The sequence below is a fragment of the Somniosus microcephalus genome, chromosome 19 (genome assembly GCF_052327205.1).
Source record: "Somniosus microcephalus isolate GS21.2 chromosome 19, FLI_Smic_1.0, whole genome shotgun sequence".
Classification (NCBI taxonomy): Eukaryota; Metazoa; Chordata; class Chondrichthyes; order Squaliformes; family Somniosidae; genus Somniosus; species Somniosus microcephalus.
This window is the reverse complement of record NC_141005.1, coordinates 50,832,147-50,847,545: the sequence shown is the minus strand read 5'-3', so window position 1 is coordinate 50,847,545 and position 15,399 is coordinate 50,832,147. Positions and strand designations below refer to the sequence as shown.

Below are 15,399 nucleotides of genomic sequence, written 5' to 3'. Positions count from 1 at the left end.
CACAGCATAGGTCAAAGTTGTAGGGATTTTAAATGTAAATACATGGTCTGTTTGGAGTGCAGAAAGTCCTTGTGTGGATTGTGCCTTAATTTGTAATTTGTTCACTTGGACTGGAATAATGAGAAAAGATGCTAAGAAAAGGCATGTGCTTAATTTTTCTGCTGGTGATGAATTTTGTATGTACAGTTCATGGTACTTTACATCTCTGGATTTAATAAAGCACTCCTATGTAGTTTACACAATTCACCGATAACGCATGCACAAAATTGTAGTCTCTGAAATAATTCATTAACATTTTCAGTGCAGTTGAATTTTGCTTGTCTTGCAATATATATTTGTACAATGCAGGAAATGAGCTTAGATGTGCCAATTAAATTCCTCAGTTGTGTCAGTTTTGGTTTTGTTGGCTTCCTTTTTTAACTCCAGTTTTGATTAACTGCTTATGTTATTCCAAGATAAACTAATTTATTTAATCAAATCAGTGCTTATTTCAGTTTGGGAGGATCGTTATGCCAAAGGTGGTTAGAATTTGTAGTTCTCGGCCACAAACTGTTGAAACAGTGTTTTTAAATTCTTTTAAATGGGAATTTAAAAGTTGCTTGAAAATCCATATTAAAGGGTATGGGAGCAAGCGGGAGATGCAATTTGAATAAGTGGCTTGTGACCGTTCCAACATTTTCTCCTTTACTTGAAGCTCCTTCCTCATCCCTTTCCAAAGATGGCAGTGATGTAGGCATGATGGGCCAAATAGTCTTTCTGTGCTGCAATATTTCATGAAATTATTTTTTGTTGAGATCCAAATTTTAGGTAATCAGATTTCTGTGGTGTTCATTATAGCTTCCACTAAAAAAAAAAAAAAAAAAAAAAAAAATTCAGATTTAAAAACGATGGGACAATATTTTTATCCGGTTCTACTAAATAACTATGGTTGAATACTCATTTCTTTCTCCCACCAAAAAGTGGTCTAAGACTTCCCTGTAAGGGAATCTCCTGGATTGTACAGAACATTTTCTGCAATATGCTGGGCACTGCCGATCTCTCTCTAGGTGATGTAGAGCAGAGACTGGAGGTCTGTGGGGTGAATACATCATCTACATTCCTGAGGCGTCACTGAAATTAAGTGCGATGATTGGCGTTTTTCTGACTGACAAATTCTGTACACAGGATCTTCACTTTTGATCTTTCTGTACTCATATTTGGGTGAGGGGTACCCTGAAAGAGGTCTTTAAAATTGTGAGGGTTTGATAGGGTAGACATAGAGATGTTTCCACTTGTGGGCGAGTCCAGAACGAGGGGTCATAATTATAAGCTAGTCACTAATAAATCCAGTAAGGAATTCAGGAAATATTTCTTTACCCAGAGAGTGGTTAGAAAATGGAACTTTCTACCGCATGGAGTAGTTGAGGCGACTACCATAGATACATTTAAGGGGCAGCTTTATAAGTATATGAGGAAGCAAAGAATATAAGGATATGCTAATAAGGTTAGATGAACTAGGGTAGATTGAGGCTCGTGTGAAGCATAGACCCGTTGGGCCGAATGGCTTGTTTATGTGTTGTAAATTCTATGTATTGTCTCAATTTGGATTTTCTAAGGGCCGAATGGAAAATGTAATCTTAATGGCCCGTATTTTCCGATCGGAGGCTTCCTGCGTGCGGAGGTCTCTGATCTGGAAAAAATCTGCGCCCTTACCTGAGGGCTCCGGAGGTCCGGACATTTCCGCTCCTGGGCCTCTGCTCTATGAAATGTGGCATAGTGGTTAGCACTGTTGCCTCACCGCGCCAGGGACCCGGGTTCGAATCCGGCCTCGGGCGACTGTCTGTGTGGAGTTTGCACATTCTCCCCGTGTTTGCGTGGGTTTACTCCGGGTGCTCTGGTTTCCTCCCACAGTCCAAAGATGTGCGGGTTAGGTTGATTGGCTATGATAAATTGACCCTTAGTGTTAGGGGGATTAAATACGTGGGGTTACGGGGATCGGGTGGGATATGTGTCGGTGCAGGCTCGATGGGCCGAAATGGCCTCTATCTGCACTGTGGGGTTTCTGTGATATCCCAGGGGCGCAGACGGTTCGCAAGCATCCCTGGGATCATGTGGGCCATGGGGAACCAATGAAAGAAGGGAATCCCCCATCACACTTTTGACAGGTCTCCGCTTAGACCCGTCAAAAGTATGAATGGGGATCACTCAAAAAACACATCAAAACATTAAATTTTTAAAAAATCACATTTTTAAAATTAGTTTTAAGCATTTAATTTTTTGGAAATTTTTTTTTTTTTATGGGGCTAAAAATAAACTTAAAAAAAAAAAGTATTTTAAAATTATAAATGAGTGGGAAATTTTTTTTTTTTACTTTTTTAAACTCATGCTTATTAAGGGATTTCAGCGGGCGGAGGTTCTGCAGAAAGCGGAACTCCCTGCCCGCGGAGGCCCTCCAGGGCAGGTGGAGGATCTGTCAAGAGGCTTCTTGATTGGAAGTGCTGGTTTTAGCGCATGCGCTTCACATGCCTGAAACCGGCACTTGCGAGGTCCCTACGGGTGCGTACACACCCATAGGGATCGGAAAATAGGGGCCATGGTCATGCAGTTGTTCATGATTATTCAAATCTGTTGAAATCAACAATGTTGGAGGTACAGTGAGCTCAGAAGTTATTTGTCAAACTTTTAAAGGGCTACATCGGCTTTACCAGAGGTTCGTTTTTTGAAACAACCTTTTTCTATAAAATTGCTGTGATCAGTTACCAGCACATTAGAAAATGTACCTGATAGTTATAAGATTCTGCAATTATTTGACTAAATCACTGGCTTGCAGCAAAATGAGTTCTGCCAGCAAAATTGTAATTTAAATCTTATGCTTTTGATATGAAAGTGTTCTAAATTGAATTTAGAACAGGAACTTATTACTATTAAATTCATTCTCCAACCTGCCAATCATAATTTTGCAGTATAAGCCAGAGGATTGGAACCAAAGTTCACTCATTTTTAAAATTGGATACGGGTGGTTACACTTGAATTCTTCAGAGATCTTCAGGAGGTGCAATGTTGAACTGCCATTTTAATGGGTGGTGATTGCTGTGTTTCTGCACATGGATGTGTAAAGCCTTCTGCACTGCTGTGTTTGTAACCTGCACTATTCTCCCTCCCTTATTTGTGTCAGTGGTGGCTCAATGGTAGTACTCTTGCTTCTGAACCAGAGGCTTGTGGGTTCAATCCTGCTCCAGAGACTTCAGCACCTAATCAGGGCTGGTGCTTCAGTGCAGTACTGAGGGAGTGCTGCACTGTCAGATGGGGCAGTACTGAGGGAGTGCTGCACTGTCGGAGGGGCAGTACTGAGGGAGTGCTGCACTGTCTGAGGTGCCGTGACGGAAGCCCTATCTACTCTCTCTCTCAGGTGGGCATAAAAGGCACCACAGCACTATTTTGAAGAGCAGGATGAGTTCTCCCGGTGTCCTGGCCAATATTTATCCCTCAACCATGATCACTAAAACACAGATTATCTGGTCATTTATTTCATTGCTGTTAGTGGGAACTTGCTGCGTGCCAATTAGCTGCTGCGTTTCCTACATTACAACAGTGGCTACATTTGAAAAGTACTTCATAACTTGTAAAGAGCTTTGGGATGTCCATATAATCTCCTGGGATAGCCAAATAACAGGGAAAAAAAACCCAGAGCTAATAAGGGGGGGGAAATACCTGGAAAATTACTCTCCGATCCCTCAGGTGATCAAACCCAGTCCTGGAAATCATATTGACCATGCGTATGTTAACTGTTAATCCACTTACATTTTACGTGACATGATCTCTGCACCAACTCCCTCTTGAAGGCTTGCACAAAACCGGCAATGCATTCCAGAGGCTCACTACTGGGGGGGGGGGGGTGCACCTAACTGCAGTACTGAGGGAGTGCTGCACTATCTGAGGAGCACCTAACATCTAGCCTATTTCTGCTTTTGCGCATGTCCTCTGGTTTCCCCCCCCCCTCTGTCAAACTGAAATAATCCATCAACAGGCACACAATACAACCGTATTATTTTATATACCTCTATCAAGTTGCCTCTAAATCTATGCTGCTGTAAAGTAAATAAACCCAGCTCTTTAAGCCTATCTGAGTAACTAAGTTTCTTGAAGATGAGAGGCATTCTTTTGGCTCCCCTGAATGATTTCCAAGTTCACCGATTTCCAAGTTCACCATATACCCACTCTGCGAGAGGACCAAACTGGACGCAGTACTCCAGATGTGGTCTAACCAATGACCTGTGTAAGGACAGAATCATGTCCTTTGATTTGTACTGAATGTTCTATTCATACGACCCACTATCCTGTTTGCTTTGGCTGTGGCTTTGGTTTCTCTGTATTGGTCGTGATCCTTCAGTGATCTGTGTACAATAACACTTGGATTGTTTTCTCTCAACTGCGTTCAGTATCATTCCCTGTAAATGATAAGTATATTCTGTGTTGGTCCTACCTGTATGCATCACACTCCATTTGCCATTGTTTGGCCCATTCCCCTAGCGCATCTCAATCTTTTTGCAGAAGATTGTACTCCTTTACAGTCTTAACCCTTGAACAAATTTTAGTATTATCTGCAAATTGACCATACTTCCAACACCACTGTCCAGCTCATTAGTGAAAGGAGTAATGGGCCTAATACCGATCCCTGGGGGACACCACTCGTAACCTACCTCTAGGCAAATCCATAACTGTTGACTGCAACTTTTTGCTTGAGGGATTGGAGCCAATTCCTAATCCAGTATATCAAATTCCCACTGATACCACAATATTCTATTTTATGAAGTAACTTAGTGTGAGGTACCTTTATCAAAGGATTTCTGAAAATGCAGGTAGACAATGGTCAACTGGAATACCTTCATAAACAAACTTAGTAACTTCTTCAAAAAATTCAAATCAAGTTTGTAAGACATGACCACCTTGTCAGACAGCCAGTCCTGGATGAGCTGCAATTTCCTCTAGTTAAACATTGTGAAGACCAAAACTGCAGCTATATTCTCCATTTTGTTCATGGCAAGGGAATGCAGAGTTGTTTTTTTTGTCTGGGACGGGGAAGGGGAAACTGGTTGATGTTTGGAGTGATGACCTTTTGTCAGAACATAGTTCTGCTGGGGGGAAGGGGAAACTGGTTGATGTTTGGAGCGATGACCTTTTGTCAGAACATAGTTCTGCTGGGGGGAAGGGGCTGGTCTGAGAGTGGTCTTGGCCTTGTTGGGCTATTTATCTAAGAAGGTAAATGTAATCTGATTTCTACAGGTGGCAGCTTTTTAAACTGCGTTTATATTTCTCAACACGTGCTAATTGCACGAGTTCCCAACATGTGGGTCTCTTGCAGCCAGCTTCAGCCCAAAAGTAACCTTGCTGAAATTTGCTACCAACCGTTGCAAATCACAGCACATTTACTTTCAGGTTGCAGCTGAGACCCTCTCATTGATAGCTGATGCTACGAGCATGGGTCTGATGCAATATAAAAGTGAATGTCTCCAGTGGGTTCTCTTTCCCCTCACCCTACTACTTGTGCCTGAGCTTTCAGGCATTTTGTTTCCACACCTTCAAACATCTCCTTGAAACCATCTCCTCTTAAGTCTTAAGCAATGCTCGTTCCCCCTGCCTTAAGTGCATTGGAAGGTGTTGCAACGTTACAGACGTTATATAAGTGCAAGTTGTAGTTGTTGATCTCGTTTGGCATATGAATGAGCATTCCTTACGCGTAGCAACATAGGCAAGTTTAGGAACAGGAGGTTTGCTGTTTTTTGGTTGATCTGAATCTCTTTCCCCCAACTTCTCTCTTCATCTAGCCAAGTCTTTCAACAGGAACCTTGTTATCTCTTGAATCTGTTCATCTTATTTGCTGCTTTGCTGGTAACTTGTTCTGTGTGTCTATTATGCTTTGTACTTGCACCTAGTTTCTAAATGACACCATCAGAGTTTTGATTGGTGTACACATTTTGTTTGGCGGACCTGCCATTCTGCTGAAGAATGTTTGAGAGTGCTTTTCTCGTGATATTGGGATCATAATTCCATCTCACTCTTGTGAAATCACTCATTATTTTTATTTGTGTGTAGAACATCAGGGTTTTGCATAGATAGGATAATGGTTTTGTCAATATAAGCAGTCCATGTCATTTCAAAGCAAATTTTAGGTAAACCCATTGCTGAACATCGGCTGGAAGCCCTATCAAGGCAAATAGAGCGTGCCGTAGGCATTACTTAAGTAAACCGAGTTCTCTTGAAGCTGTTTGCAGGGACTGCAACTTGCAGTGTGCATGCTGATGCTAAGCATTATACTCTTGGCATCTTGAGATAATGAGTACTTGGCACTGTGGTGCTCCAAACTTGATCTCCAGATATAGGCTCTTAGAAACTTCTTTCATATTCATTAAGGTTTTGTATCCTTGCTGTACTTTGGGCCTTGATGCTGGCTCCTCTGGGATAAGAATTGAGGGTGAGGGTGTGCAATGAAGGGTGAGGTTACCTGACTCCTTAAGGAGGTAACTTCCTGAAATGGAAATTTTTTTTTTTGCCAGCACAATATCTTACTATATGTGGAGGATGAACTTCAGTGAAAAAAGGTGAACGCCGTACCCAAAGACAGCACTGATGTTTTTGGCTTGAAATTTATTGAATGGTGAAATAATGTTTTTAATGCATTGCTTCACCGTAAGTGTCTTGTGTGCATGAAGTAGTAGAAACTGGCTATCTGGTAATTCATGCACCCATAAATGTAGATTAGTGAACGTAAATAAGGGGGGAAAATTATTTGAGCTTAAACTATTACTTCACGCTAGATTAGAAGTAATATTTTGGCGCAGGACTCTGTGTGGCATAACAAATAGTTTGCATGCACGTTATGAAGTAAAGTCCATGTTTTGAAATTCGATGCAAGTACCAAAGAAGTCGAAGGTATTTTTGTACAGAAATAATTTTTTTTTAAAATCAGCTCCATATTGCTGATGGTGAGATTTTCATGCTTGACATATTGCTGACATTTTGAAGGCTTGATTTACACAAACTACCCTGACAACACGGTAGGATTTATTTTTGGCATAGTTGCTCTCTTGTTTCTCTCCAATCAGTGATGATGATGAACACTCCTATGTTAAGTTCAAGCTGGAGAAGATGAAGTGTCTTTTTCATTGCCTCATATTCCTCATCTTTTGCTAACTACTTGAATGCTTTTACTCGCTATTCTGTCATATCCAAGTAGTTATAGATATTCCAGCATGTCATAAAACAAAAAAGCTTAAACAAAAAGAATCAATTGGGGAAAAGTTCAGAGATGAATGAATGATCATAGCCATTGAAGAATGATACAGGCTCCAAGTGCTGGGTGTCATGCTAAATTCTCAGGGTGATCACAGCTGCCTTCATTTTCCAGAGGTTTCATTCACACCCCTATCTGATCACTCTCATATAACATCCTTTCGAAAAGAATCCAGAGGGTGGTCCAGCAAACAGCTTTCACATTGCGAAGACCAAAGTTGTCATCTTTGGCCCCGGTACAAATTCTGTGACCGTGCCAGAACTCCATCCCCTTTCCCTGGGCACTGTTTCAGACTGTTCACAACTTCTATGTTGTGTTTATTCCTGAACTGAGTTTGTGACCCCCATATCCCCTCCGTCTCAAAGACCGCCTACTTACACCTCCGTAATATTTCCTGCTTCATTGCCCCAGCCCATCTGTGGATGAAACCTTCATTCATGTCTGTCGCCTCCAGACTTGATTACTGAAGAGCTCTGCTGGGCACTCTCCCATCCTTTAACCTTATGAATCTTAGTTCATCTTAAAAAACGAAACTGCTCTCCATCTACTATCCTGCGCCAAGTCCCCTCACCCATCAGCCCTGTTCTCGCTGACCTGCACTGCCTCAAATTTAAAAATCTGATCCTTCATGGCCCCTGCCCTCCCTGTCTTAATACCTCCTCCAGCCCTATAAGTACCCCCAAACTCCTGAAGTGTATCCCTCTGTCTCCAGCCACTTGCACATCCCCCTCCCTTCATCCCACCATTGGAAGCCATGCTTTCAGCTGCCTAGGCCCCACTCCGGTACACCGTCCCTGAATCACTCCGCCTCCCACTCTTGTTAGGACCCTCCTTAAAACCCACCCTTTTGATCAAGCTCGTTGCACCCCTCCTAATGGTTTCTATTGGGCTTGGTATCCTGCTTTCCTGATGCCTTTCGAAGTTCCCGTGAGAATTTTATCTGGGCACTTCCAATGTTGCTGCTTCTTTGAAATAAAGCCTCTTGTAAACCTGCTGAATTTTGAACAGAATCAATCTTGTAGGTAACCTTCATAAGGGTCGTATTTTGAATGATTAGTGATCGTCTCATTTCCAGAAAAATAACACTTTCTTGATAGCTGGAATTAACGAGTGGCCTTTTCTGTTGGAAACGGTCATAACATCTTTTATGGTTGATAGCTGCAGTCAAATTTACAGTCCAGTACCAGAGATAGGAACATAGAAACAGGAGCAGGCCATTCAGCCCCTTGAGCCTGTTCCGCCATTCTGTTCAATCAAGGCTGATCTGTAGCTTAACTCCATTTACCCGCCTTGGTTCTGTAATCCTTAATACCCTTTCCTAACAAAAATCTATCGTGAGGCTACTTAAGCTGGATAAAATAATCGAATCATTGTCCAGATACTTCATCTCTCATTCCCAAAACAGTCTTGCAACTGGTGTAAGTGAGCCCTCTCCTTGGACCCTTCTTTCCTGTCACTGACTTCAGGCTCATTGATTTGGTACACCTCTGTGAGCTGGATAGATTTTGGAACCTATAGGCCCTCGGGAACCAAATTGCACAATATCTCCGAATATTGTCTGGCCAGCATTTCAGCACTTCTGGTTACTTTTCTGTCGATAGATAGATTTACTGTGCTGAAATTGAAAAGCAGTCGTGCCCCTTACAGTCTCGCACCCAGCAGGCAAATTGCATCTTCTCAACAGGAGCAGAGCATACTTTCACAAGAAATATCTCCCAGTAACAGACCTGTGTTTTCAGATGTGGGACCTTTGAGCATAGACCCAACAGGCACAGTGGAAGGGGGTCAGATTCTAATCTTGGAGTGGATGTCACATTGCCTTAGTCTGTGACCATATTTCCATCCCTGTAATGGGAAAATATTGAATGTCTTCATTTCCTTTTCTCTCCCTTCCACCAAGATGTTAATTTTACATTTTGTTCTGGTGCCAATCGTCATGGTTCTCAGGCCTGTTTTCTGTGTTGGCGGTTTTTCTTTTAAGTTAGGCAGGAAAGACAAAATACAAAAAACCCACACTCTGCTTTCAGCAGGAGAGAAATACTTGAGGTGTAAGTGCAGGCTGTTGAGAAGTTGTTTTTTCTAGGGCACCTACCAACAAGAGACTATAGGACAGTAAATGGGAATGGTTGTGCTTGACCCCAGAATCTGGAGGAGGTGGATCCAACTGTGGGAGTGAGTGGAGGAATTATTTCCTAAATTGTTGCCTTCAGAGTTTGGCTAACTCCGAATTCCCATTTGACATTGAGAGGGGTGTACCTACTGTAATAGAAGGACTGCATTATGTCTTGAAGGAGCTGCCTCATATGGAAGTGTCTTTCAATGTTGAGCATTAGGTTGGCTTGGTCATCGCAATGGAAAATATGGGTATTAATAATGTAAGAAAGTGCTACCAGGCGGCTGCTCAATGAACCGTTTTAACTCGACGACCTTCACAGGATTTGCACTAGCTTTTAAATAAAGCATAATAATGGCTGGTGTTGATGCTTGTGTGGGAGTTGGCACCAGGTTTGTGAAGTATTTGCCTTGTTTGCCTATTTACTTTCTCTCTCAGTTCTGATGGTTTTGTTTTATATTTTTCCTTTGTGTTCTCCTGCTTCTATAAGTTGAGATTTCAATTAATTAAGATACAGCTTGCCCTTACTGCTCAGTGGGAGTGTAAACATTTTTTAACCAATTGTTTTCATAGAACTGCTTCACTCTTGATCACTGGTATGGGTAAACTCTGGTCAGCTTTGATAATGGAAGCACAGTTTGTCCTTTGCTCCATATAGTAATGGAGCACTTCACTCTTGCAGAGCATCGTGGGTAAGTTCTGCCTTGATCCGTATATAAACTTTTACAACCTATAGCAGAAGCATTTCACTGCTCAAGTGTGTTACGGCAGGTGTTATGTTGACTATAGTGTGTTGAGCTTTGTATAGTTGAGTCATGTGACAACAATGGTTAACTTATTTCTTTCTGAAAATATGTGGAGTGCGGTGAAGTTCCTCGGCTGGTTCTCCAATGCATTGCGTCCTGAAATGCAGACGTTTGGACCTACCTTTTTCCACATGCAATATTTCCTGTTTCAGCCATGCCTTGGGATAGGTATTGAGTGGAAAGGAAAATACTTTTTTTTGGCAAGGGCGTTTAAATAGCGCCTTTCACAATCTCAGGACATCTCCAATCGCGTTATAAAAAATTGTATTGTAGAAGCCAAGTGTTTTCCATAATAAAGGAAAGATAACTGGATGGCTTGTCATTCCAGGCTGCTGTTGTATCCTTGTAATGTCTGGTTCCATTAGCAGAACCTTGGCATCAGTTTAGCTGCAGAAAGCAGTCTTACGATCTGAAGATGGAGGAAAAAATGAAAAATAAAGTTTAAAATTTATGCCCTTTTCTTAATTTTCTTTTAGGTGTCTGATGGATAAGAACTTTGTCAGGATTGGAAAATGGTTTGTCAAACCCTACGAGAAAAATGAGAAGCCCGTCAACAAAAGGTAAGCATTACTAAGAGGAATTTGACTCTTATTAGTTACCACTCTATCAAGTATGGTCTGTTAAACTGTATTTTGATGGTGTCTTATAATTTTTACGCTACTGGGAGAAAATTGGTGGTCAGTACAGAATGTTTAAAAATGCATAATGCAATTTGCCAATGGATCTTGGCATGGCAGGTTTTCTAAAGAATCCCGGCAATGATTCTTGCATTAGTTCTTGCAAGACTCCCAGAACCCCCTCCAGTATTAGTCAAAGCCTGCTTAACTTTCAGATTCAAGAATTATCAAGTGTTGCTTGACACCAGTTCTAAGCAGATGACCAGGGATCAGAGACTTTTCTTGAGTGGCTGTAACATTTTCAATCAGCTTTTGCCAAAGCAGCTCCCCGTGCTTTACATAATTTCCATTGCCAGCCATTACAGACTTGATGTATGTTACTCTGACCAATATGTCATTGCTTTCGTTGGCAATGATACCATTGGAAACCAGAGATGTGCAGGCATTGTTCAGGGGTCACAGTCTAAAGATAAGGGGTAAGCCATTTAGGACAGAGATGAGGAATTTCTTCACCCAGAGAGTGGTGAACCTGTGGAATTCTCTACCACAGAAGGCAGTTGAGGCCAATTCATTAATTAAATATATTCAAGAAGGAGTTGGATATATGTCTTAAGGCTAAAGGGATCAAGGGATATGGGGAGAAGGCAGGGACAGGGTACTGAGTTTGGATGATCAGCCATGATCGCATTGAATGGCGGAGCAGACTCGAGGGGCCGAATGGCCTACTCCTGCTCCTATCTTCTATGTTTCTATTAGATGCTTGAGATGTGCTGTACAATTAGCCTAAGACCAGCTGATTTTATTTTATTACCCTAAACTAGAGGTGGAATATTCAATTTTTTCAGATGAAGGTCAGAAAAAATGGGAGCAAGTAGAAGAGGAGGATACACTTAGTGAAATCTGAAGAATGGGAGAAAATGTGGAGCTTAGAATGTTTTCCAGAAGGCTCTGCTGCAGGGAGATGCAATCTGACCTGTTGGATTGAACTCCTTGCCCCATTTAAAATAACTTTGGTGTATAGTAGTTCAGTGTGTATTCTCTTGAGCTGCATTATGCCCATGCAAGCTACCAGCACATCTGGGAATGCAGCTGTGAATATTGTAAGAAGTTGGGAAGTATCACACAAACGTGACCTATTGTTAAGGCAAGACAATAACCTGTGTAGACCTTGATAGTAGGCTCTTGTTTGATTGGCAGCAGTGTCTGATGCATCAATTTAGAGTTTGGGATAGTTAAGTGTAAATATTACAGGAAACTTTCGTTTAACCGGAGCTTAAATGTCCGGAAAGCTCTATCTACCGGCAAAATTCAAGAGCCGTTTCCTAGAAGTTTTTTTTACTTCTCGTTGCTTTTTTTTCCAGTCAGGCTCTGCAAGGTCTAGCCGAAGCTGTTGCTTAGCTACAGAGACGCTTTTAAGCTGCGGCCGACTGTTTTGAAGCTGTTGCTAAGCTCCGTATGTTCTAACATTAGCGCTGGTTTCTACTGCAGTTTTGATGGTACGGCACCAGCTCGGTCCCGTCAGTGCCGGATACCAGAGAGTTTTCTGTATTATAACTCCTCAGAGTTTTGAACATGATTCAAAAATATCCTCACTGCTTCTGGGCCATGAATATCTCTAAAATACAATTTGAAGAGTCCAGTTATCACTGACGTTTGCTTCCGAACTGACACGATGGTTCACATGGAGTATGTGGATTGATTTATTGGTTGCAGAATAACTAAATTGATTTAGGCTAAGGATTTCATTGTCCAGAATGCATAATTGAATGAAACCTTTCATTGCCGTTACTAGGGGCTGGTGTGTTATCCATATTGGATCTGTGGAGAAGAATTGCACCACTGTATTTTGGCAGTGTAACTCTGCTTGTAATTTCGCATGTGCAAAGAAATTCGGAAGCACTCTGGAACAAAACATTATGTAAAATTCAATATACAAAAGCATAAAATGTAAGCATTAAATATAGTGCAAGTTCTCAATTGCAGAATTATTTGCAGATCACTGAGCAATTTTACCAGAGTTTCAACTGGTGCAATAAGTAGAGGTTCTAATAAATTAAGTAATAAATTCTGTGTAATGAAGTGCAGCAAGGTCTTAAAATTATTGCTTTTAGGGGGTAATGTTTGTCACTTTTTTTCATCTTGTATTCATTAGCACCAAGTGCACAGGATAAACTAACAGCTAACATACTGGTAATTAAATTTGTCAAGACTGTGTTATACAGTCTGTCAAACAGTGTTGTCAGTTTTTGCAGTGGTGATGAATTGCGTGACAGTATGGTATATGTCACACAACAATTTGCTTCTGAGTTTTGATGAAAGAATAAAAGGCATGGCTTGCTTTCGAACAGTTGCAGAATCGATTCAGCCAATATTGGTGGTTTCTGCTGATATTTTTCACAGTACCCCAGGGACTATGGCCGTTAGTGAGAATAAGTACAGTGTGCCTGCTGAAAGAGTTTGTCGGTCTAAAGTTTTCATTTGCTGTATTTATTTGACGTAAATAATTTTGAATCAATGCAGCACAATCTACTGCTCTCGGTCAAAGGAAATGTAAAATGAGAAAACGTCATTCCATTCCCGAGCTCTGCAATCCATCAACGATGAGCACAATGCTAATTTGAATCACTTTTAGGAAAGTGGGTGGGTGAATACAGTATGCATTATTCACTGGCATGAACTTTGTATTGCTGTCATGCCTGTAGAAGGAATAATTTGAAATTTATTCCACATATTGCTGATTTATGGGCAACATTATAAGTATTCATTGTACATCCTAGAATCACATTTTCATGATTTCCACAGATTGGGAATGCATTGCAACACCAAATATCATTAAATTCAGTGAAAGCAAATTATAAACGAAGTTAGATTTTAATATTTGTTTTACTGGGTGGGGGGGGGGGGGTGGGAAATCAAGTTAAGTAAAAATGCAATTGTTAAAATGATTAAATAGTGAAAAGGTGTTCAATTTTACTAGTTGTCTTGAGGCATAAAAGCTGAGCACATTTTCAAGTGTATGAAATATCCTAAACTTTTTAAAGTATAAATTAAATGTGTAAACTGGTAAAACATCTTGACATGTGGAAATGTTAAATTGTAGGGGCACAATTTCATTAGCTCAGCAGCAAGTCTATAATCTACCACGGCAGGGTTGGTTTAGTAATTCAAAAGTCTTGCCTGATGGTGGGTAGTGGTATCTGAAGCAAGCTAGATTGGTCAAAAATATTTGGCGCCAATCAATTTGTGTATGAAGTCAGAAATATTAGTCATCTGATTGGGAATTGTTCCTTTATTGTTATTTGCTGCAGGTAGATTATGAATATATTACAAATTACTCTTTTGGCAGTTAATTTTAAGGGCCAGAGCTTTATAAAGTTTTCAAGTGATTCTAATGTACCCTATAGTCTATAAAAATCTAATTTGGAGAAGTTATGTATTGACCAGCAAATGTATAACTTTTTAGATGACATGCAGGTGAATTGAACCAGGAAATATGACTACCTTCTATGAGGCTCATTGTGTTTACATTGCTGACAGGGGCAAGTGCATCTGGAGAGGCAGCTTTTGTGGTGGATTACAGGTCCTCCAGAGATACAAGTGCCATCTTCTTTCCTGTGTTGCTATTAACTGTGGACTTGAATTTTAATGTTCCAGATTATGCTAATACTGTTTTTGATATGCTAATGTATAACAGTAAATTCGAGTTTATAAATGAGACATTTTCCTGAAACAAATGCACTAACATGTAGCCCACAAGATGGGAAGGGAACCACAAAAATTAGTTTGGAGGAAAGGCTCGGCATTCAATTAGGAAAATCAGCAGTGAAAATTCTGTTACCAAGTGGTCAGTTGTGATGTGTAACTAATTGTACCCAGTATTAAAGGCTGCACTTCCACTGCCTCTCCCTTTCAGGATTCTCACTCCAGTTCACTTCAAATTCAGGTCAGGCCCTCATTTTGGATTTACACAACTTTTTAAGCAGCATTTGCACTGCAGCTGCACCCAGAATGCTGTGCACTGCGCAATATATGTGGAGCACCCTAAAACCGAGCCGCCCCACGAAAAATAATATTTCTAAATTACAATTGTGTTGGAATCAAAAGCCAATTTTACTAACATTTCTGAACTTTCAAGCAATACAGGGGAAAGTCTCAGAAAGCATTTTTATATATCTGTACTATTTAGCATGCGCTATCCACGTTTCTTTAATACAAGTGCCAGTAGGGTTGACAACCCTCCAAGATTGTCCTGGAGGCTCCAGGAATTAAAGGCTAATCTCCAGGACACTGCTGCGAGCTACCCTGGAGAAAAATCATTTGGGCATTAAAAACATTGGCCTGGAATTTGTGGTCAGTGGCGAAGCGGCGACTCTCGCCACTGACCTCGAAGAAAGTTGCCCACAAAGCTCTCGCGATCTCTGATGTAAATTTCAGCTCTCCCGACCGTTTCTTTGAATCTGGCACCAAATCAAGTGAATCCTAAGCGTCCAGCAACAGTGATGTCATCAAGCTGGCTAAACAGCCAATCACATTGAAGAATTCTCACAGACAGCAAACCAGGAAGTGAAATGCACAGATTCGAATTTACTTTTT

At 41.0% G+C, this 15,399-nt stretch overlaps 1 protein-coding gene across 4 annotated transcripts in view; it reads left to right on the top strand.

Moving 5' to 3' along the window:
* LOC147104427 (mediator of RNA polymerase II transcription subunit 13-like) overlaps positions 1 to 15,399 on the top strand; it is a 356,394-nt gene that overhangs the window by 208,485 nt on the left and 132,510 nt on the right. For all 4 annotated transcript variants that reach the window (XM_085961771.1, XM_085961770.1, XM_085961769.1 and 1 more), the window contains one exon: positions 10,666 to 10,749. In XM_085961771.1, coding sequence (XP_085817897.1) covers positions 10,666 to 10,749 — 84 coding nt within the window. The remainder of the gene's footprint in view (positions 1 to 10,665; positions 10,750 to 15,399) is intronic.